This window comes from Pseudophryne corroboree, chromosome 9 (genome assembly GCF_028390025.1).
Source record: "Pseudophryne corroboree isolate aPseCor3 chromosome 9, aPseCor3.hap2, whole genome shotgun sequence".
Classification (NCBI taxonomy): Eukaryota; Metazoa; Chordata; class Amphibia; order Anura; family Myobatrachidae; genus Pseudophryne; species Pseudophryne corroboree.
Genome location: NC_086452.1, coordinates 138,291,183 through 138,313,174, shown reverse-complemented (window position 1 = coordinate 138,313,174; position 21,992 = coordinate 138,291,183). Strand labels below are relative to the sequence as shown.

Genomic DNA, 21,992 nt, shown 5'->3' with positions numbered 1-21,992 from the left:
CACCATATTATGCCACACACCGCAATGCCCTTGATACATTAAATCCCCACACTACGGCAGGCAAGAGTCCCCATTTCACACATTACGGTAAGTGTCCCCATTTTACACTGAGAGAGAGAGAGAATACTTACAGAGGCGATTACCGCTCTTCGGCCCGCCTCACCAGTTGAACCTCGCGCCGGCCTTTCCCTCTTCCTAACTTGGATCCCCCTCTGTACTCCGCCCGGGGGGGGGGAGTTTCGCGGAGTGACGGGGTTGCGTCGTGACGTAACGACGCAACCGCGTCATTCCGTGAAACTCCGCCCCCCGAGCGGGTTACTCGGGGAGAAATAGGAGGGGGAAGCAGGGAGCCACAGTTAGTGCCGCGGCGGGCGCCCAGTGCGGTTGCACTGCTCGCCTGCCCCAAGAAACGGCCCTGGCTACAGCGAATTCACAACATTGTTTGTCAGAAGTGTGCATTATGTTTGACTAGCTCAGCCATATGGCAGCAAACCTTTAGAATTCATTAATAGGCAGATGCACATAACTTTTACCTTTTGAAGAGACTGAGGGGTCTATTTACTAAAACTTGGATGGAGATAAAGTTGTTGGAGATAAAGTACCAGCCAATTGACTCCTAACTATCATTTTTCAAACACAGCCTGTGACATGGCAGTTAGGAGCCGATTGGCTGGTACTTTATCTCTGCTGACTTTATCTCCATCCAAGGCTTAGTAAATAGACCCCTGAACCTCAGACTCTTTATCCACACTTCTCCTTGTCTTCACAAAATCTTGTCCTCTGTACAGACGCTCACTGCTGGCTTCTCAATTCCATTGCCTGCACAAAGAAACCGCATTGCATAAACATCGGGAACATTGCGCGGATTATCAGACATGACCATGATAACTAAGCTGCTGAGGCCAGAGAGTCTACAGTGGAAGATCTGTAACTGCAGCAACACCGCTTTCTCCACCACTCCCCATCACTGGCCCCAAAGGCCTACAGCCTGTCAATCAACCTGCATCTAGAGCTGCACTGTGACCACCATTGCACAACAACCAGTTTTCATGCATAGTGTGTCTCAGACGCATGTGCAGAACATTAACCATCGGTCATTTGCCACCGAATCTAAATAGCATTCACCTCTGAATCAGGCCACAGTTCCTTACTATGTTTTCTGGTACTTTAATAGATTAATACATACTGTATTGTAATGAAATTAAGAAAGGTATATTTCACTGTTCTCACAGTGCGCCAGAGTCTGACTTCTAATCAGACCCGACAGCACTGGTTCCCAGGCATCTGTGGGTATGTTGCGGGTGGGTGCCAATATTCTGCTGTCTAGCACCTGCAGCAGTAATCTGCTCCCCTTCTGCTGGCAGCTACTGAAGGGCTGCCCACGTCTCCTCTCCCCTGACAGCTGTGCAGCGGGTTCCTGCTCTCTTCACTAGCAGCAGGCATTCCCATATTGGGCACAGCAATGCCCAAACTCCCATACAGGTGTCCCTGGTGAAGGCCACCAATACGTTAAATTCTGTGCCTCTGCTCTGGGTCTATGCCAATCCTACAAGCATGGTCAGCATACATATCATCCCACTGAGAGTGGTAACAAATTTATTGTATTTTACTTATAGTAAGGCTGTATGTTTCCATAAACTTATGATCTACAAATGTATGCTCTTAAACAGTCCCTCTCGGAACGCCAGGTCCTGTGCGACTCGTCTACACCAGGCATCTTTTTCAGTCAAAATGTGCATCTTTTTTGCACAAATAAAACACTGGGAGTGACAAAACTTCATTGCTGGCTTACCCTGATCAATTGCATGTGAAACATCTGTATATCAGTGTGTGAGCCTGAATCTGTGCACGTAGTGCTATGATGCAGCGGTTGAGGCTTTTCGTCACGCCAAGTTCCATTTTGCTTCATCTGCGACTGTATTACCAGCATCTGTACTACACTGTGAGTGGTGTTTCGCTGCATCTGCGATGTGAATAAGATGCAGAATTTAAAGAAAAAGTTGCTAAGCTACAGTACACTGCTCGGAATGTCTCAGTCACGCCAGGATCTCACGCCGTATAGCGTTATGAGGCTCGGTCGGTCTATGCAAAAAACAAATAAGAATATAAGAAGTAGTGTTAATAGAGCAACACATACGGCTACACAGAAGACACAGATAATTTTCCAGATATGTGTGACACATGGATAAGTCTTGGTCTAATATCTTAAAAGAACTGAGTATCATTTAAGTATGGAACTCTCATTGGATGTGAAAAACCTATAGGTTTGGCCAGAACTACAGGGTCAGTTTAGTTATACAGTAAATACAATATTTGTCTATGTCAGTTTGAAAGATTAGAGGGATAAATCAGCCTTTCTCCAAAATGACCAGCTCATGTCGCCCAAGCAGTAGGGTAACTTACTACTGGCTAATCAAATTGACAAAAAAAGCATAATTTTCCAGTTAGACTAACCTGCCACATAGACTGTATACATGGTGCGTGCTTAATCTGTGAATCTGGAATTACTAGTGAGGAGATGACAAACTGCCCTGATCACTATGATCACTAGGGCTACATTGAACCCCTCTGAGGGCAGCCAGTTACCCATCAGTCACAGAGGATCAATAAAGACTTTCTAACTACATACAAATGACCCAGGTGGTTATGAGCTCCAAGTATATTCATCCATATCTATACATCATACCCAGGGCCATCTTAATGTATGTGCACCCAGGGCAGCTACCCAGGCCCCCACAATTTTAAATTTTAGGGGCCTTCGAGCAGGGGCCGGTGGTGGTCACACAATCACAGTGGTGAGGCAGCATTGTATACCTACCTCCCATACAGCGAACAGCTGTCAGCATGCTGATTGGTGGATGGCTGGTGCTATCCATCAAGCATAGTGCTGACAGCCATTCACTGTATGGAAGCATGTAGAAGGAAGATATATACTTTTCACTGGTTCCCATGAATGGGTGTGTAGAGGTCAAAGTGCATTGCTTCGCTGAGGACAAAGTGTGCTTATGGTTAAAATAAAATAACAATAATGATAATAATAATAATAATAATAATAATAATAATAAGAAAATATACATATTGTGGCAGTCCAGTCCGGATGCCACCCCGGGTGTTTGCAGGACAGGACACAACATTCGGGTGCCCCGGGCTAAAGCGACCTGGGTTTAGGGCTGGACCAAGAGGAAGCCCAGGAGGTGTTGGGACACAGAAGGTTGTCTCTTTAATTTTGTGTCAAAGATTATCTGGCAGTTGGAAATTATATTATGGTATTGCTATGGATACACAGAAATACCCTGCAATTTCATACATGAGATCCCATCCATGCAGGTCCGATCCAGGTATTGGGGCAAGTGCTCCCAGCAATCATGCACACCTATGCCACACTTTTATAAAGCTCATTAGGGCAAGAGCTCAGGGCTCTTGATGCCAACAAGTGGCCAGGCGATAGAGTGCGGGCCAGTGGGGCAGAGACAGGGAGCCTGAGATTGTGTACATGCTGTTTGTGAACTGGTGCCTAATTAAGGTTCCCGTTGAACTTGCTGTGAAAAAGTCTGTTTACTATGCTGTGGAAGTAAATGGTCTGCATTTCTTTCATACAACTGTGTCAGCGTCCCGTCTGGGACACATAGGGGGTTATTCAGAGTTGATCTTAGATGCACTAAATTTAGCACATCTATGATCTGCCATACTGACATGCGGGGGGCGCCCAGCACAGGGCTAGCCCACCCTGCATGTCAGTCCCTGCCCCGTCGCACAAGTACAAAAGCATTGCACAGCGGCGATGCTTTTGTACTTGAAGAGTAGCTCCCAGCTAGCGCAGCTCCTGCGCGCTGGCAGGGAGCTACTCGCGCTGCCTGGGTCGCAGCGGCTGCGTGTGACCCGCACGGTTCAGGCACGCCTGCGTTGCCCATACTGTGCTTCCTAAACGTCGGCTAAACGTCGCCGGCCCGCCCCCTCCCGCCCAGCGACCACCTCTTGCTGTCAATCAGGCAGAGGCGATCGGTAGCTAAATACAGCCGTCGGCGGCGCCGGCGCAGTTTAGACCCGAACGCTGCTGAGCGAAAACACACAGCAGCGATCGGGTCTGAATGACCCCCGAGATGTACAGTACTCTTCTGTATAATATTTTATGATTTTTCTTGAGAGAATAAATCAGCTTTGCATTTGTCAACACATTCCTCTGTATATTGTTCTTTGTCCTTAAGCTTTGCTCTTAATGCAAGACAATAAATATTCTATACAAACTGTACTAGCAGGGATAAAAAGCCCATATCGTTCCCATAGCAACAGCATTTATGTATAACAGCATACAATCAAAATGACTCACATGAAATGTACCATGTCACAAGTGAGATAATTATCTGTTCTAGCTTTTTAATAACATATTTCAATAAAACACAGTTGATAAATAAAACTAAAGACTACCTCTTAGTCAGTTTTTGTCGACCTTTTCTGATATTATGTACACATTATTACATATACAGTCATGTAAAAACACATATTTATCAGTGAAAAACAAAACCTGAAACTATAACAGTCACAATTCACAATGATGTTTATCATAATTTAAAATGTTCTGGTATAATAATTACAAACTTCATATTCAGAGCGGTATCCAAATAGCAGCGGTACTTTAGCACTGCTAATAGGATTGCCGGGGGCGATCCCCAATGCGGGCATACTTTTCCCCCGATGCTGGCACTTATCTGGGATTATGCTTCAGGTGCCTCAGACTGATCTGGGAATAACCTAGGTCCAAGGTGCAGTGTAAACGAGATCTGAACCGGATATGACCAGGGTTGTAACTATGGCCCTCATTCCGAGTTGTTCGCACGCTAGCTGCTTTTAGCAGCATTGCACACGCTAGGCCGTCGCCCTCTGGGAGTGTATCTTAGCTTAGCAGAATAGCGAACGAAAGATTAGCAGTTCTGCTACTAAATAATTCTTTGCAGTTTCTGAGTAGCTCCAGAGCTACTCCTAGATTGCAATCACCTCAGTCAGTTTAGTTCCTGGTTTGACGTCACAAACGCGCCCTGCGTTCGGCCAGCCACTCTCCCGTTTCTCCAGACACTCCTGCGTTTTTCCCTGACACGCCTGCGTTTTTTAGCACACTCCCGGAAAACGTTCAGTTACCACCCAGAAACGCCCCTTTCCTGTCAATCATTTACCGATCAGCAGTGCGACTGAAAAGCGCCACACAAACAACAGCAAAACTGCTAAGTTTTTAGTTAAATAACTTAGCGCATGTACGCTGCGTACCATGCGCATGCGCATTTAGCAACAAATCGCAGCATAGCGAAAATCGGCAACGAGCGAACAACTCGGAATGACCACCCATGTCCGGAATCCTGGGTTGGACCTGGGTTTTTGTGGAAAAGTGGTATAAAGCAGAGTTTCCAAAATTCTGCTAGTACAGGTTTTATACAAGTTTGAGTACAGACAGTTACATTCAATTGACTAAAGTACTAAGTAAATCACCTGCACTCAAGCATGAATATTCTTAAAATCTGGACTGTAATGGCATCGTTTGGGAAACTCTGCTCTAAGAGAAAGATTAGGTGGAGCTTCCCATTCAATTGTTTGGAAAGTCAGTTGGGCGTCTGTTTTTTCCTATCTAATAGACAGGGGAAAAAACAGACACCCAACCGACTTTTCAAACAATTGAATATCCCCCAATGCCACCTGTGTGCTGGAGACATGGAATAAAAACACATGAAAAGAAACTTACTTCAGACATGTTTTAGTGATACGTTGTTGTTAGTGCATTGCAGAGTATTGCAGTGGTAGCACATGTCATCACAAAAGAAATCTTGAAGTCTTTTAAACTTTTAACACAACAGAATGCAATAGTAGGAATAGGAATATAATGAAGTATTAATTCTGTTTTGAATTCACTTTTCTTTCATAAGTATCTGAAAATCAAATTAACAACGTATAAACGTGAACCCTAGAGCTTCAAATCATCATTTAAAAGTTGACTGTGTAGTAATAAAATGTTATAAATTTGCATTTCTCCAAAATATACATTCAAAGAAGGATTCTTTTCATTTGCTGGCTGTCGGGATCCCGGAGGTCAGGATACCAACGCTGGAATCCCGACAGCCGACAATACCGCCGGGCGAAATCCCGGCGCAGCAGGACTATTCCCACACGTGCGTGTCCACCGAGCCTGCTGCCGGCACTCTTAGGGCTCGCCCCACTGCCGGCATTCTGCCAGGCGGGATGTTGCTGTCGGGATATTAACAGCCGGCATCCCTTTTCACTGCTTCATGAATAGACCACATTGAGTGTGGTTAGCTTCTCGTTATTTGAGCCTTTTTGCTGGGTTATGCAGTGCATGAGTGCCAACAATGACAGAGGGGCAAGAATCCACCTCACCAGAGGCACCAAAGACTGATCAGAGTACCCTATTTAAACCCCGGCCTCACTTACACATGCTCATTGTCAGTACAACTTGTATCTTACCAGTTCCTAGTTCCAGTCAGGGCAGTCTTTTCGTATGGGCTCAATGGGCACTTGCCCAAGGGCCCCAGGAGTATAAGGGCCCTAGGATGATAGCTGAGGCCCCCCTCTTACCAGGAGTACCAGATTTTTGAAAATCGGCCCTTGGGACTGGAGATATTAGACGTCAAAGCAGGGGTCCTCATTCAAGCCTGTTAATTGCTCTTTCCAGCCAGATATCTCAGGTTCTGTCTGACTTAGAGTTTTACTGAGGGTATACTCCAAAATCTGGAACCCTCCCCTTTCAGTGGACACTGGCAGCTTGTCTCTACTATGCTCAGAACCAGAGATATCAGCCTTCCAGCAGCTAGTCCCTTCTCCAGCTCCACACGCCTGGTATGCAGTTTTATATTTTCATCTGTGGATTGCTCTGGCTCCTGAACTCTGATCCCCAAGTCCCCAATAACTTCTGAAAGGTGGGACTCTCTAGTTTTTTTTATTCAATTCAAAGCTAAGAAATCTATTTCCAGGAACTTGAGATATCTGCAGTCAAACAAGCTGCCCTCCCACCAGAAAATTATGAAAATTAAGCCCACTCCACTATCCACCCCACCCTACATATTAAACACCCCCACCACCCTGCAAGCCATGTACCAGGGCCCCTGCATTCAGCACAATGCCCCCTTCTACAGTTTATTGTTCTCCCTATTGCCCCATCTGTGCAGTAAAGGAGTAATTAGCAAAAAAAACTGCTCCAGGTCCTACATGCTGAGCAGAATATAGAACACCTCCTACCACCTGCGGGACATCAAAGCTGCCACTGATAGCACCCCCCAACCCCTACCACTGGAGGATGGGTAGGGGCCCCAGTGCATTGCTGTGCCCAGGGGCCTACACTGCTGTTAAGACGGTCTTGGTTCCAGTATCAGCAGTGCTGCAAGTCAGTGACGTACGGTGGGGTGAGGCAGAGCCTTTCCTGTCATGCTAACATTTGTGCCAGAGTTTTGACTGAATAAAGTATATGAAAAATACGAAGAATATGTTTGAAAAATCTTCTTTGCATTATTCTAATCATTTTATAGTCAAATCTCTGGAGTAAAAAGTCTATGGCAGGTGAGGCAGTGCCTCACCTGTCCTTCTTTTCCACACACCTCTGATCAAAACTTACCAAATTTCCAGGAGTTTATACTGCTACACCTGCGTATAATGCCCAGATGTACCCTTTGGCTCATATATTGCGTGTAAATCTAGCTCTGGTGCAAGCCAGTGCCTCCTGAGCCATTTAGCTCACCGCACATCCCTGCTGCAAGTCAGTGTCCGAAGTCTTACAGATTTATCTCACCGTGTGTATGCACCTTACACAAGCTCCTTCAAAATGCCAGGGAAGTAAACAACTCACAGAGACTGCAGTTTTCACTAACGCTGTTCCTGAAAGTTACACTTAGTACAGAGTGACACAATTATTAATACACAGACAGCTAAAAGATGTAAGGGGGTACACACGGAGAGATCTGTGCTTAAAGTCTAATGGCCAGTACTCACTGGCAGATGTGGGGAGAGATGTGTGCTGAGCGTGCGGGGGGAGCAGGGGCGCTCATTTCACCCAGCGGGTGAAGTGAGTGACTCGCTAGATTGGACTGCATGCAGGCCAATCTAGCGCCAGCGATAGCGATGCGCGGGGCTGCGCATCGCTATCGCTGTGAGGGGTACACACGGAGAGATCACTGCTTAAAATCTAAGCAATCTAGTCAGATTGCTTAGATTTTAAGCAGCGATCGCTCCGTGAGTACCCCCCTTAAATAATCTGGCTAGATTGCTTGGAAATTAAGCACGGGCCGCGTGGTGCTATCGCCGGCTCTAGATTTGGCATGCATGCATGCCAAATCTAGTGAGATTGCTCATTTCACCGCTGGGTGAAATGAGCACCCACCCCCCTCGCTCAGCACACATCGCGCTGTGCTGAGCGAGGGGAGAGATGTATGCTGAGCAGTCTGTGCTAGATCGCTCAGCACACATCTCCCCCGTGTATATGGGGCTGTACTCACTTGACGTAAATATGTAGGAGTGTGATATTTAAACAAAAAAAAGTTTATTTCACTTTTTTAAACAAACAAAAACTTTTATTATGTCTTATTAGTGGTTTGTATTTGGCAGTGTGAAATGCAGCCAGGCAGCTTTCTCACTTCTCTATTTAGACATATAATTCAGCAAAATAAATAAAGATCACAAATTGTAATCCATGGTTGTAAAGAGCTAAGCAAACACAGGAAGTAGTGTGTAATGTTATATATCGGCATCTGTGTGACGTAACATAAAAACGCGCAGACAATACAATACAGTATTTGTGTACTTAGCGACACAGATCTGGCAGCCTATTATACGATAGAGCATACAGTATGTGCGTGTGTCACTGTACAGGCTGTCAGCAGTGCCACTAGCAGTGTAAGTGCCTGTCTGTAGAACACACCCTCCTCACATGAGCTTGTCTGGGCTGATCCATTCAGACTTGCTTCAACCCATTAAGAAACTCTTCTCTGCTCCACATTAGGATCACTCTCAAAGCTCCAGCTGCTCTTTTTCCTTCAGCTGTTCTGTAGTTTCTCTTTAGCTCGCACAACCCTGAATGTTTTCTGTGTAACTTTGCAGGATGGAAGAAGCGGAGTTGCTGAAAGAAAGGCTCCTGGCTATAACTGTAAGTTCTCTTGTCTTGCTGTGTGACAGCTCTCAGAATTCTGTATGAGATGGATGGAAAGCACATGTGGTGTTTGTAGCAAGTTCTGATGAGATGAGGGCACAAAATCAAGTTGCTATTAATTGTGATACTTTGATATGTGTAGAATTATCTGTGTAAGTGTGAAGTGTTCAGGGAGATATAGCTATAAGCCAGATATGTACTTGAGAGCCGCGCAAGAGGCATATAGCAGACTGTGGTATGTGGTCACTTCAAGGGCACTGGGTCACGCTGCTGACCCCGCATTAGGATGCACCAATGATATGGATGGTTACAATAAAAGTCCATTTGGTGAACAAATCCATTTATAAAATATTGGGTGTGGTATGTTAGATAGAATACACTTAGGTCGACCACTATTTGTCAACAGTAAGTAGATAGACATGGTTTCTAGGTCGACAGAGACTCTAGGTCGACATGTACTAGGTCGACATGAGTTTTTTAAAATGTATTTTTGGTGTTGTTTTCTTCGTAGAGTGATGGTGAACCCCAATTAGTGCACTGTGTCCCCTCACATGGCTCGCTTTGCTTGCCAAGCTTCCGTCAAGGTACCTCGCTGTGCTCGGCACAGGTTACCATTCCCAATTGTAGTCCACGTGGATCGTAAAGTATGAAAAAGTTCAAAATATAAAAAAAAATTGAAAAACTCATGTTGACCTTTTTTCATGTCGACCAATAGTGGTCGACCTAAGTCTTGTCGATCTAGAGACCGGATCCCAAAATATTAGAGCGTTATACATGGAATATCAGCATATAACGTATACTGTAGTGTGCCGCTGTTCTATTATGGTCTCAGTCTTGGTCCTATCTGCTTAGAGCTTTGAGCTGATCAGATTAAATATGTCTGATATAAAATGACCTGACCCTCTTGTGTAATCCCAATAAACGGAATAGGTTTATTCTGGTTATGCCTAACTATGGCAGGGTTCTCATTTCTTGCATGAGTTAACAAAACACAACTGCACTAGCTCACTACAAAAAATCTTTTCACTTTAATAATTATCAGATCTAATGATAAGATAAAAAAAACAGACTTTTGCATCAAGATTTATTTTTTTCAAATATTATTCTCAAGCCCCACAAACCTGCGGCCTGAGACGACTGCTTCGGTTAACCACATTAAAGTGAATTCTTAGTTGTATGTATTGCACATACGCACAAGGATCACTTCACAGAATTAGACTAATAGGCCCTACACACTTGCCGATGTGTGCGGCCGATATGAACAATCTCGTTCAGTAATGAACGAGAAATTGTTCATATCGCTCAGTGTGTAGTCACCAACGATGAATGACGCGCAGCCCCGCGGCTGTTCATCGTTGGTGCCGGGTCGTTTATGCCTGCAAGCCAATATGGACAATATTGTCCATATTAGCATGCAGGGCTATGGGGACCCCCAGGTTGCCGGGTCGTCCATCGGCCGTCAGGCACCTCAGCGACAAATTGGCAGGTGTGTAGGGCCCATTACTTCCTGATAAGTGCATACAATAGGTGTCAGCCACATCAGGGGTCCTCAACCCTCAAGTCCTCACAACCATTCATGTTTTGAGGGTTTCTGTCTGTGGAAGCAGGTAGAGGAGTTGAGAACTCCCTGATATAGAGCAGGGGTACCAACAGTTAACGTTTTACAGGTCTCCTCACAGAGGGGGCAGATTTATTAAGCCTGGTGAAGTGATAAAGTGGAAGGTGATAAAGGACCAGCCAGTCAGCTCCTAACTGTCATTTTTCAAACCCAGCCTGTGCCATGGCAGTTAGGATCTGATTGGCTGGTCCATTATCACCTTCCACTTTATCACTTCACCAAGCTTAATAAATCTGCCCCACAATCACAAGTGAAGTAATTAGCTCCACCTGTGGATTTTTAAAATGTGTCAGTGAGTAATGACTGCACCTGTGCACTTGGTAGGTGAGCTGGAAAACATGAACTGTTGGTAGCTCTCGAGGACCATGGTTGGCTACCCCTGATCTAGAGCACAGGTTCTCAAACTCTGTCCTCAAGACCCCAAACAGTTCATGTTTTCCAGTCCTCTTCACAGAATGGCAAGTTAAATAATTAGCTCCACCTGTGGATGTTTTGAAATGTGTCAGTGAGTAATGAATACACCTGTGTTCCTACTAGGTGACCTGCAAAACATGCACTGTGTGGTCTCCTAAGGACCGAGCTTGAGAACCACTGATCTAGAGCAGTGGTTCCCAAACTTGGTCTTCAAGGAGCATTGCCGGTCCAGGTTTTAAGTATATCCATGCTTGGCCACAGGTGACTTAATTAGTACCTCAGTCTATATGATTTAACCATCTGTGCTGACTTATGGATATCTTTAAAACCTGGACTGTTATTACTCCGTTAGGACTGAGCAGTGGTTCTCAACTCCAGTCCTCCACAAATACAGGTCATAAGGATTTCTTTAGTTATGCACTAGTGAGGTTAGCTATATTTCTGGGTCAGTAATTGTCCCACCTGATTTAAATCCTCATGCCCTTTGGGGGAAACTTGGGGGTTGAGGGCCCCTGATCTACAGGATACATTGCTGCTGTGAATTTGGCTATAGCTTATACAAATGCTCATTGGCACATCATGAATGTTTATGTTTCAGGAGATAATGAGCTTTATAAGGGTGGAGTGAGGAAGATTTAGGAATTTTGGTTAACGATTCCTTCCATGTGTACACTTGTAAATAATTTTTGTAATGATATACAATGCTATAAAACATGGCTTTTTCTTTGCGCTATTCTTATTTTATATATGTTGGATTGTTACCAATACAGTCTTGCTCTAGGAGCACGTTAACACCTGAGCAATGTTTTTGACGGCATGCAAAATTTGAAACCTGGCACAAATATATTAGAATGCAATGGTGCGAAAAATCCTGTAAGGCATAGGTCTGCAAACTCGGTCCTCATTACGCCACACAGTGCATGTTTTGCAGGTAACCCAGCAGGTGCACAGGTGTATTAATTACTCACAGACACATTTTAAAAGGTCCGCAGGTGGAGTTAATTATTTAACTTGTGATTCTGTGAGGAGACCTGCAAAACATGCACTGTGTGGGTTAATGATGACCGAGTTTGCAGACCTATGCTGTAAGGCAGAGGTTCTCAAACTCGGTCCTCAGGACCCCACACAGTGCATGTTTTGCAGGTAACCCAGCAAGTGCACAGGTGTATTAATTACTCACTGAGACATTTTAAAAGGTCCACAGGTAGAGCTAATTATTTCACTTGCGATTTTGTGAGGAGACCTGCAAAACATGCACTGTGTGGGGTCCTGAGGACCGAGTTTGAGAACCTGTGCTGTAAGGCATACCTCCCAACATGACACTCTCCAGGAGGGACAGAATGCTCTGCTCCTGGACTTCCCTTGCCATCAACTGTGCTGAAACACCTTTCTTATTAATTAACCTGTTCAACACGGGTGCCGGCAATCATAAATTAAGAGAAAAGTCCAGAAGCAGAAGATTTTGTCCACCTGGAGAGTGTCATGTTGGGCGGTATGTGTAACGGAATACATACCAAATGCCGGTGGATGGGATGCCGTCGGTCATATGACCTCCACCGGCATCCCGATGCACTGAAACCTGACAGAAGTCGGGTAATTACAGTAAGTTTACCCTCTCCTCCTTTCCAGCAGCCTAAACCTGAGGTCCAAACCCCTCGGCTATAATCTGAGAGCCCCCGTCTTATTTATGATGGGGATACCGGCGTTGGTATTCCAAGTGTTGTCGGGATTTTACCCATGTGGTGGTGTTTCGGCGCCGGTATTTCGAACACTGGCATCCTGATTGGATCCTCCTGTAAGAAGCCATTCATTTATACAGTATTTGAGTGCACTTCTAATACGTTAAGCAGTGACTGAAGAGTAAAGTACATTTAAAATCCCTGACGCTGAGCTATTTATTCAAGTCTCTGCTTGCTCTAATTAAATTGTGGGAGCTTTAGATCCATCTAATCCCCCTCAAGATGTTCTATACAGTGTATAAATGAGAAAACGGCACATATTTAAACTTTTCTCTGCTAGAATAATGTTGTTTACATGTGACCCATGTGCTAAAGGGAAAATCCACCCTATTTGTAACAAACCTTCCAACTATTTCTATTTGTGGCTCAACCCGTCCCTCATTTCATCAACGTGCTCCCCCATAAGCCAGGCTTGTTTTAAATAAGTATTGTGTTGGCTCCCAAATGTGCCTGTCTGTCTTATTATTTTGTAATAACATCCACTTTTCTCTGACGTCCTAGTGGATGCTGGGGACTCCGTAAGGACCATGGGGAATAGACGGGCTCCGCAGGAGACTGGGCACTCTATAAGAAAGATTTGGTACTATCTGGTGTGCACTGGCTCCTCCCCCTATGCCCCTCCTCCAGACCTCAGTTAGATTTCTGTGCCCGGCCCGAGCTGGTTGCACACTAGGAGCTCTCCTGAGCTCCTAGAAAGAAAGTTTAAATTAGGTTTTTTATTTTACAGTGAGACCTGCTGGCAACAGGCTCACTGCAACGAGGGACTAAGGGGAGAAGAAGCGAACCTACCTGCTTGCAGCTAGCTTGGGCTTCTTAGGCTACTGGACACCATTAGCTCCAGAGGGATCGACCGCAGGACTCGTCCTTGGTGTTCGTTCCCGGAGCCGCGCCGCCGTCCCCCTTACAGAGCCAGAAGCATGAAGATGGTCCGGAAAATCGGCGGCAGAAGACTTCAGTCTTCACCAAGGTAGCGCACAGCACTGCAGCTGTGCGCCATTGCTCCTCATACACACTTCACACTCCGGTCACTGAGGGTGCAGGGCGCTGGGGAGGGGCGCCCTGAGCAGCAATAATATCACCTTGGCTGGCAAAATAACCACAATATATAGCCCCAGAGGCTATATATGTGGTAATTACCCCTGCCAGAATACAGAAAAAAGCGGGAGAAAAGGCAGCCGAAAAAGGGGCGGAGCCATCTCCCTCAGCACACTGGCGCCATTATTCCCTCACAGTTCCGCTGGAAGGAAGCTCCCTGACTCTCCCCTGCAGTCTACACTACAGAAAGGGTAAAAAAGAGAGGGGAGCACTAAATTTGGGCGCAGTTTAATACAATAAGCAGCTATAAAGGGTCATAATTCAGTTAGTCCCTGTATTATTATAGCGCTCTGGTGTGTGCTGGCATACTCTCTCTCTGTCTCCCCAAAGGGCTTTTGTGGGGTCCTGTCTCCTTTAAGAGCATTCCCTGTGTGTGTGTGTGCGGTGTGTCGGTACGGCTGTGTCGACATGTTTGATGAGGAGACTTATGTGGAGGCGGAGCAGATGCCTATAAATGTGATGTCACCCCCTGCGGGGCAGACACCTGAGTGGATGGATTTATGGAAGGAATTACGTGCAAGTGTCGACTCCTTACATAAAAAATTTGACGACATGCCAAATGCGGGACAGCCGGCTTCTCAGCTCGTGCCTGCCCAGACGTTTCAAAGGCCGTCAGGGGCCCTAAAACGACCACTACCTCAGATGGCAGACACAGATGTCGACACGGATACTGATGCAAGTGTCGACGACGATGAGTCAAATTTAATGTCCACTAGGGCCATTTGTGGCATGATTGAGGCAATGAAAGAGGTGTTACACCTTGCTGATATAAACCCAGGTACCTCAAAAAAGGGTATTATGTTTGGGGAGAAAAAGCTATTAATAGTTTTTCCCCCATCTGAGGAATTGAATGAGGTGTGTGAAGAAGCGTGGGCTTTCCCCGATAAAAAATTGGTGATTTCAAAAAAATTACTAATGGCGTTCCCTTTCTCGCCAGAGGATAGGTCACGTTGGGAAACTCCCCCTAGGGTGGATAAAGCGCTCACACGTTTGTCTAAAAAGGTTGCACTACCGTCTCCGGATACGGCCGCCCTAAAGGAACCTGCTGATAGAAAGCAGGAGGCTATCCTAAAATCTATATACACACACACTGGTGTTATACTGAGACCAGCTATTGCTTCAGCCTGGATGTGCAGTGCTGCTGCTGCTTGGTCAGATTCCCTGTCGGAAAATATTGACACCCTAGACAGAGACACTATATTGCTAACCATAGAGCATATAAAAGACTCAGTCTTATACATGAGAGATGCACAGAGGGAGATCTGCCGGCTGGCATCTAGAATAAGTGCTTTGTCCATTTCTGCTAGGAGAGGCTTATGGACTCGGCAGTGGACAGGAGATGCAGATTCTAAAAGGCACATGGAAGTTTTGCCTTATAAGGGTGAGGAGTTATTCGGGGACGGTCTCTCAGACCTTGTTTCCACAGCAACAGCTGGGAAGTCTGCATTTTTGCCCCATGTCCCCTCACAGCCTAAGAAAGCACCGTATTACCAAGTACAGTCCTTTCGACCCCAGAAAAATAGGCGGGGAAAAGGCGGGTCCTTTCTGTCTAGAGGCAGAGGAAGGGGGAAAAAGCTGCAACACACAGCAGGTTCCCAGGACCAAAAGTCCTCCCCCGCTTCTTCCAAATCCGCCGCATGACGGTGGGGCTCCACAGGCGGAGCCAGATACGGTGGGGGGCCGCCTCAAGAATTTCAGCGATCAGTGGGCTCGCTCACGGGTAGATCCTTGGATCCTTCAAGTAGTATCTCAGGGGTACAAGCTGGAATTCGAGGCGCCTCCCCCCCGCCGTTTCCTCAAATCAGCCTTACCGACGACTCCATCGGGCAAGGGAGGCTGTGCTAGAGGCCATTCACAAGCTGTATTCCCAGCAGGTGATAGTCAAGGTACCCCTACTTCAACAAGGCCGGGGCTACTATTCCACACTGTTTGTGGTACCGAAACCAGACGGTTCGGTGAGACCCATTTTAAATTTGAAATCCTTGAACACTTACATAACAAAATTCAAGTTCAAGATGGAATCGCTCAGGGTGGTTATTGCAAGCCTGGACGAGGGGGATTACATGGTATCCCTGGACATCAAGGATGCTTACCTGCATGTCCCTATTTACCCTCCTCACCAGGAGTACCTCAGATTTGTGGTACAGGATTGCCATTACCAATTCCAGACACTGCCGTTTGGACTGTCCACAGCACCGAGGGTGTTTACCAAAGTAATGGCAGAAATGATGATATTCCATTCGGCAGGTTCCATGCGAGGACCTTCCAGTGGGACCTCTTGGACAAGTGGTCGGGATCGCATCTTCAGATGCATCAACTGATAACCCTGTCTCCAAGGACCAGGGTGTCTCTACTGTGGTGGCTGCAGAGTGCTCATCTTCTAGAGGGCCGCAGATTCGGCATACAGGACTGGGTCCTGGTGACCACGGATGCCAGCCTTCGAGGCTGGGGAGCAGTCACACAGGGAAGAAACTTCCAAGGACTATGGTCAAGTCAGGAGACTTCCCTACACATAAATATTCTGGAACTGAGGGCCATTTACAATGCCCTAAGTCAGGCAAGACCCCTGCTTCAAAACCAGCCGGTACTGATCCAGTCAGACAACATCACGGCAGTCGCCCATGTGAACCGACAGGGCGGCACAAGAAGCAGGATGGCAATGGCAGAAGCCACAAGGATTCTCCGATGGGCGAAAAATCACGTACTAGCACTGTCAGCAGTGTTCATTCCGGGAGTGGACAACTGGGAAGCAGACTTCCTCAGCAGACACGATCTACACCCGGGAGAGTGGGGACTTCATCCAGAAGTCTTCCTACTGTTGGTAAACCGTTGGGAAAGGCCACAGGTGGACATGATGGCGTCCCGCCTCAACAAAAAGCTAAAGAGATATTGCGCCAGGTCAAGGGACCCTCAGGCGATAGCTGTGGACGCTCTAGTGACACCGTGGGTGTACCAGTCGGTTTATGTGTTCCCTCCTCTGCCTCTCATACCAAAGGTACTGAGAATAATAAGAAGGCGAGGAGTAAGAACGATACTCGTGGTTCCGGATTGGCCAAGAAGGGCTTGGTACCCGGAACTTCAAGAAATGATATCAGAGGACCCATGGCCTCTACCGCTCAGACAGGACCTGCTGCAGCAGGGGCCCTGTCTGTTCCAAGACTTACCGCGGCTGCGTTTGACGGCATGGCGGTTGAATTCCGGATCCTAAAGGAAAAGGGCATTCCGGAGGAAGTCTTTCCTACGCTGATAAAAGCCAGAAAAGAAGTAACCGTGAACCATTATCACCGTATTTGGCGAAAATATGTTGCGTGGTGTGAGGCCAGGAAGGCCCCAACAGAGGAATTTCAGCTGGGTCGCTTTCTACACTTCCTACAGTCGGGAGTGACTATGGGCCTAAAATTGGGTTCCATTAAGGTCCAGATTTCGGCCCTGTCGATTTTCTTCCAGAAAGAACTGGCTTCACTGCCTGAAGTTCAGACTTTTGTAAAGGGAGTGCTTCATATTTAGCCCCCTTTTGTGCCTCCCGTGGCACCTTGGGATCTCAATGTGGTGTTTAGTTTCCTGAAATCACATTGGTTTGAACCACTTAAAACTGTAGATCTGAAATATCTCACGTGGAAAGTGGTCATGTTATTGGCCTTGGCTTCGGCCAGGCGTGTGTCAGAATTGGCGGCTTTGTCTTGTAAAAGCCCTTATCTGATTTTTCATATGGATAGGGCAGAATTGAGGACTCGTCCCCAGTTTCTCCCTAAGGTGGTATCTGCTTTTCACTTGAACCAACCTATTGTGGTGCCTGCGGCTACTAGGGACTTGGAGGATTCCAAGTTACTGGATGTAGTCAGGGCCTTGAAACTTTATGTTTTCAGGACGGCTGGAGTCAGGAAGACTGACTCGCTCTTTGTCCTGTATGCACCCAACAAGATAGGTGCTCCTGCTTCTAAGCAGACTATTGCTTGCTGGATTTGTAGCACAATTCAGCTGGCGCATTCTGCGGCTGGATTGCCGCATCCTAAATCTGTGAAAGCCCATTCCACGAGGAAAGTGGGCTCATCTTGGGCGGCTGCCCGAGGGGTCTCGGCTTTACAACTTTGCCAAGCTGCTACTTGGTCAGCGGCAAACACGTTTGCTAAATTCTACAAATTTGATACCCTGGCTGAGGAGGACCTGGAGTTCTCTCATTCGGTGCTGCAGAGTCATCCGCACTCTCCCGCCCGTTTGGGAGCTTTGGTATAATCCCCATGGTCCTTACGGAGTCCCCAGCATCCACTAGGACGTCAGAGAAAATAAGATTTTACTCACCGGTAAATCTATTTCTCGTAGTCCGTAGTAGATGCTGGGCGCCCATCCCAAGTGCGGATTGTCTGCAATACTTGTATATAGTTATTGCCTAACTAAAGGGTTATTGTTGAGCCATCTGTTGAGAGGCTCTGTTATATTTCATACTGTTAACTGGGTATAGTATCACGAGTTATACGGTGTGATTGGTGTGGCTGGTATGAGTCTTACCCGGGATTCAAAATCCTTCCTTATTGTGTCAGCTCTTCCGGGCACAGTATCCTAACTGAGGTCTGGAGGAGGGGCATAGAGGGAGGAGCCAGTGCACACCAGATAGTACCAAATCTTTCTTATAGAGTGCCCAGTCTCCTGCGGAGCCCGTCTATTCCCCATGGTCCTTACGGAGTCCCCAGCATCCACTACGGACTACGAGAAATAGATTTACCGGTGAGTAAAATCTTATTTTTATAGCTATATTTCTTTTAGTTAATCTATAGTAAATTGTGTTATGCTACTTGATCACTAATATCCTAATGGCTCCTATACTAGCCAGTGTCTCACCAGCCATTGACCTCACCGCACTTCACTGAACTTTGCGCCCCCAAGACACACAACCAGTCAACCACACCTCAAAAAATCTATTGGGGGGTATTAATGCACCTTTTCTTGAATGTCAGGATCAGAAGTTGCTCATAGCACCCTTCTGAGATCAGACGCATTTCTGTGAATGTACATCCCACATCTTTAGTCACTGACTTTAATCAATGTATAATTGTATATGATTATGATGGCAGTTTACGTATTCCAAATTATGGACCCACAGCTCATTTGAAAACACAGATCAGAGCAAAGATTTACTTGCATTGTTGAATTTTTAACATAAAAGTAATAGCACGACCACCCACTTGCAATAGCTTATAATTCTAGATCCCAACTAGGGAAAGCTGAGCCCTAAAACTTAACTTTGGTTAGTATAAAACACCCATTTATCATCTGCATATGAATGAATGGGTGCCACAGGCTTATACACAGAGACATGGGCGTAACCTGAACTTTGCGGGCCCCATAGCAACATGTTTTAAGTTCCCCTGTCCCAATGCTTCTTGCAATACACCTCTCTACAGCAGTTATTAATTTTATGACCCATAATAGTGCCCTGATTATTTTATGAACCATTGTACTGTAGTTGCTTAGTTCACAGTATGTCACTTTGTAGGGCTGCCAGTACACATTATGCCACACAGTACCTCCAATTATGCCACGTTATAGTGCCTCCATTTCATATTGTACCACATTACAATGCCCCAAATCTTATGTAATATCATAGTGCCCTCCACATTACAATGAGCAGATCAGATTATGACACATTACAGTGGCCTCCAGTTCATGATGTGCCATCTTACCGCCGGTCACATGAATACCACCCATAAATACATATATATATAGTGACACATATACATACAGTGACATACAAGCACCCATATAGCTACTGTACGTAGTCACACACCTATTCACATACAGTCACACACAAGCAAACATTTATATACACATATATAGAATTCACACACACAGTGCCCTTCCCTGAGTCATACTCACTGTTTTGGCCATGCTGATGCTCACATCCCCTCCATTCTCCCATGCTGCTCTGGCAACTGGCAAGGCACTGTGTACAGTACAGTGCCGTTTAGCCCCGTCCCCTTTTCGGACCTCAGGTACTGTATCTTCTTAGTTTAGAGTGCACTGCCATGATTAATGGCAGTGGGGGGAAGAGGGGGGTGGGGAAAGGCTGGGGTAACTTATCACCTGCCTGTGCCCCCTCAATACTGTTCTGCCGATCACTGCAAAGATGAAACTGAAAGTAAACTACAGCTCCCGGCAGCAAGGGCTGCTGTGAGATGTAGTTTATGTTCAGTTTCATCTCGACCGCTGCTGCATAGGGAGGGGAGCGTTAGGAGGGATCGGCACCCTCTCCAATCAGGCGCCCAGGTCACATGCCCCCCTAGCTCCCCCCTAGTTCCGGCCATGCCCTTAGCAAAGGCACTCCTTGAACCCACTATAGTTACGCCCATGTTTAAGTGTGTTCATTCTTGTTTCATTCAGATGAACAATTATGTTAACATGATGGGTTTATGTTTTTATGCCTTGCCAGAAACACAAGGCGGTTATTCAAATCAGAGAGCTGTATCTATTTGTATATTGAAATTAATTATTAAGAATAATATCTACTAGATATCATTTTGCGATTCGCTTAAAAAAAAAAAGTAATGCAGGTATTGCACCAAAATAGTGTCCGTTAATGGCTAAAATATGGTAAAAGCTTGTAGAATATCTGCCTGGCAAGTTTCAATGGTTTGATTGATGGTGGCATTGTTAAAGAGGGACTGTCAGTCCTTAAGGTGTGCAGTGTCGGACTGGGGCATGAAGGGCCCCCCCGGGGAATGCAGTGGTAGGGACCCATGTCTACGGGTTTGGTCAGTCTCCAGAGGGGGTGTGGCCAGACGCCAGGGCTGTAACAAGGTGTGTGCGGAGGGGGCTCCGCACATAGCACTGCAAGGTGGGGGCGTTTTTGGCAGCACTTGCCAATTATCTGTTTTAATGACTTTTACTGGCAGCTTCCCCCCTTTTTGTAGTCCAGCATCTCCTGACCGCTGCTGTATCCTACCCAGAACCCCTTCTGTCGCTAATACCTATACAACATTCATGAACTCATCTTGAGATTTCTTTGTTATTCAGTTGCATTGTCCTTTATTACATTTCAAGATGCTGACATACCTGGGATCACAGTCAGACAATCTATTCATTGAGCTATCTGCCTTTGCATAGAATGGTAGAGAATTCTAACTATTTGAAGCTTACCTTGTACTTTGTGAAAAAATGATCAGCATTGCAGCTGATCAGATTTATGTAGTGGGTGGCTGCAAGAGATTGGATGTATGGCTGCACACTACATAGATCTGCTCAATTGCAATGCTGATTATTTTTTTACAAAGTACCAGTAGCTTCATATAGTGTTCATAGTTTTTATGTAGGATCAAATAGCTATATGAGTAGGGTGTTTGATATGAATTCAACAGGTTATTGGTTTGAATCCTGGGCATGGCAGTATATTGAAATGTGTTATTTAATAAAGGATATTGTAATGAATAACAACAAGCTCTCGAGTTAAGTGCATAAATGTGGTATAAAGAGGATTTGTGTCCACATCCATTTGCTTGCAGTGGTCTATAAATGTGTGTGTATTAGATAGAATGTGGGAAGGGACATCATAGCATGGGCTTTCTCTGGGATCAATCTTGTCATGCCCCTTCCCCAAGAGGAATGCGCCTTATGTTCATATTGGAAAAATGGGGGGAGAATGCCAATTCTCTCTCTGGCACAGGGCACCAAAAAGTCTAGTTACGGTTCTGCCAGACGCTATATTGGTTTGCCTAACCATTAGTAAGTGCATGGGCTGGGCCCCTTGACAAATATATAAATACTGCTAGTGCGTGCATGATAATGTAGCAGATTAATGGCAGCAGTGCCTGTATAGAATACAGGTGAATCTCAGAAAATTACAATATCGTACAAAAGTTCATTTAGTTCAGTAATTCGACTTAAAAGCTGACACTGATATATTATATAGACTCATTACATGCAAAGTGAGATATTTCAAGACTTTATTTGTTATAATTTTGATGATTGTGGCTTACAGTTTAAGAAAACCCCAAATCCA

At 45.8% G+C, this 21,992-nt stretch overlaps 1 protein-coding gene across 3 annotated transcripts in view; it reads left to right on the top strand.

Moving 5' to 3' along the window:
- Positions 1–21,992, top strand: part of PALMD (palmdelphin) — a 147,579-nt gene that overhangs the window by 36,449 nt on the left and 89,138 nt on the right. Inside the window, exons 1-2 of one of the 3 annotated variants that reach the window (XM_063939825.1) lie at positions 8,865–8,883; positions 9,088–9,133. In XM_063939825.1, coding sequence (XP_063795895.1) covers positions 9,089–9,133 — 45 coding nt within the window. In that variant the 5' untranslated portion in view covers positions 8,865–8,883; position 9,088. Of the gene's footprint in view, positions 1–8,864; positions 8,884–9,087; positions 9,134–12,661; positions 12,771–21,992 lie in introns of those variants that run through there. The other 2 variants (XM_063939824.1, XM_063939823.1) reach the window with 2 other exon arrangements.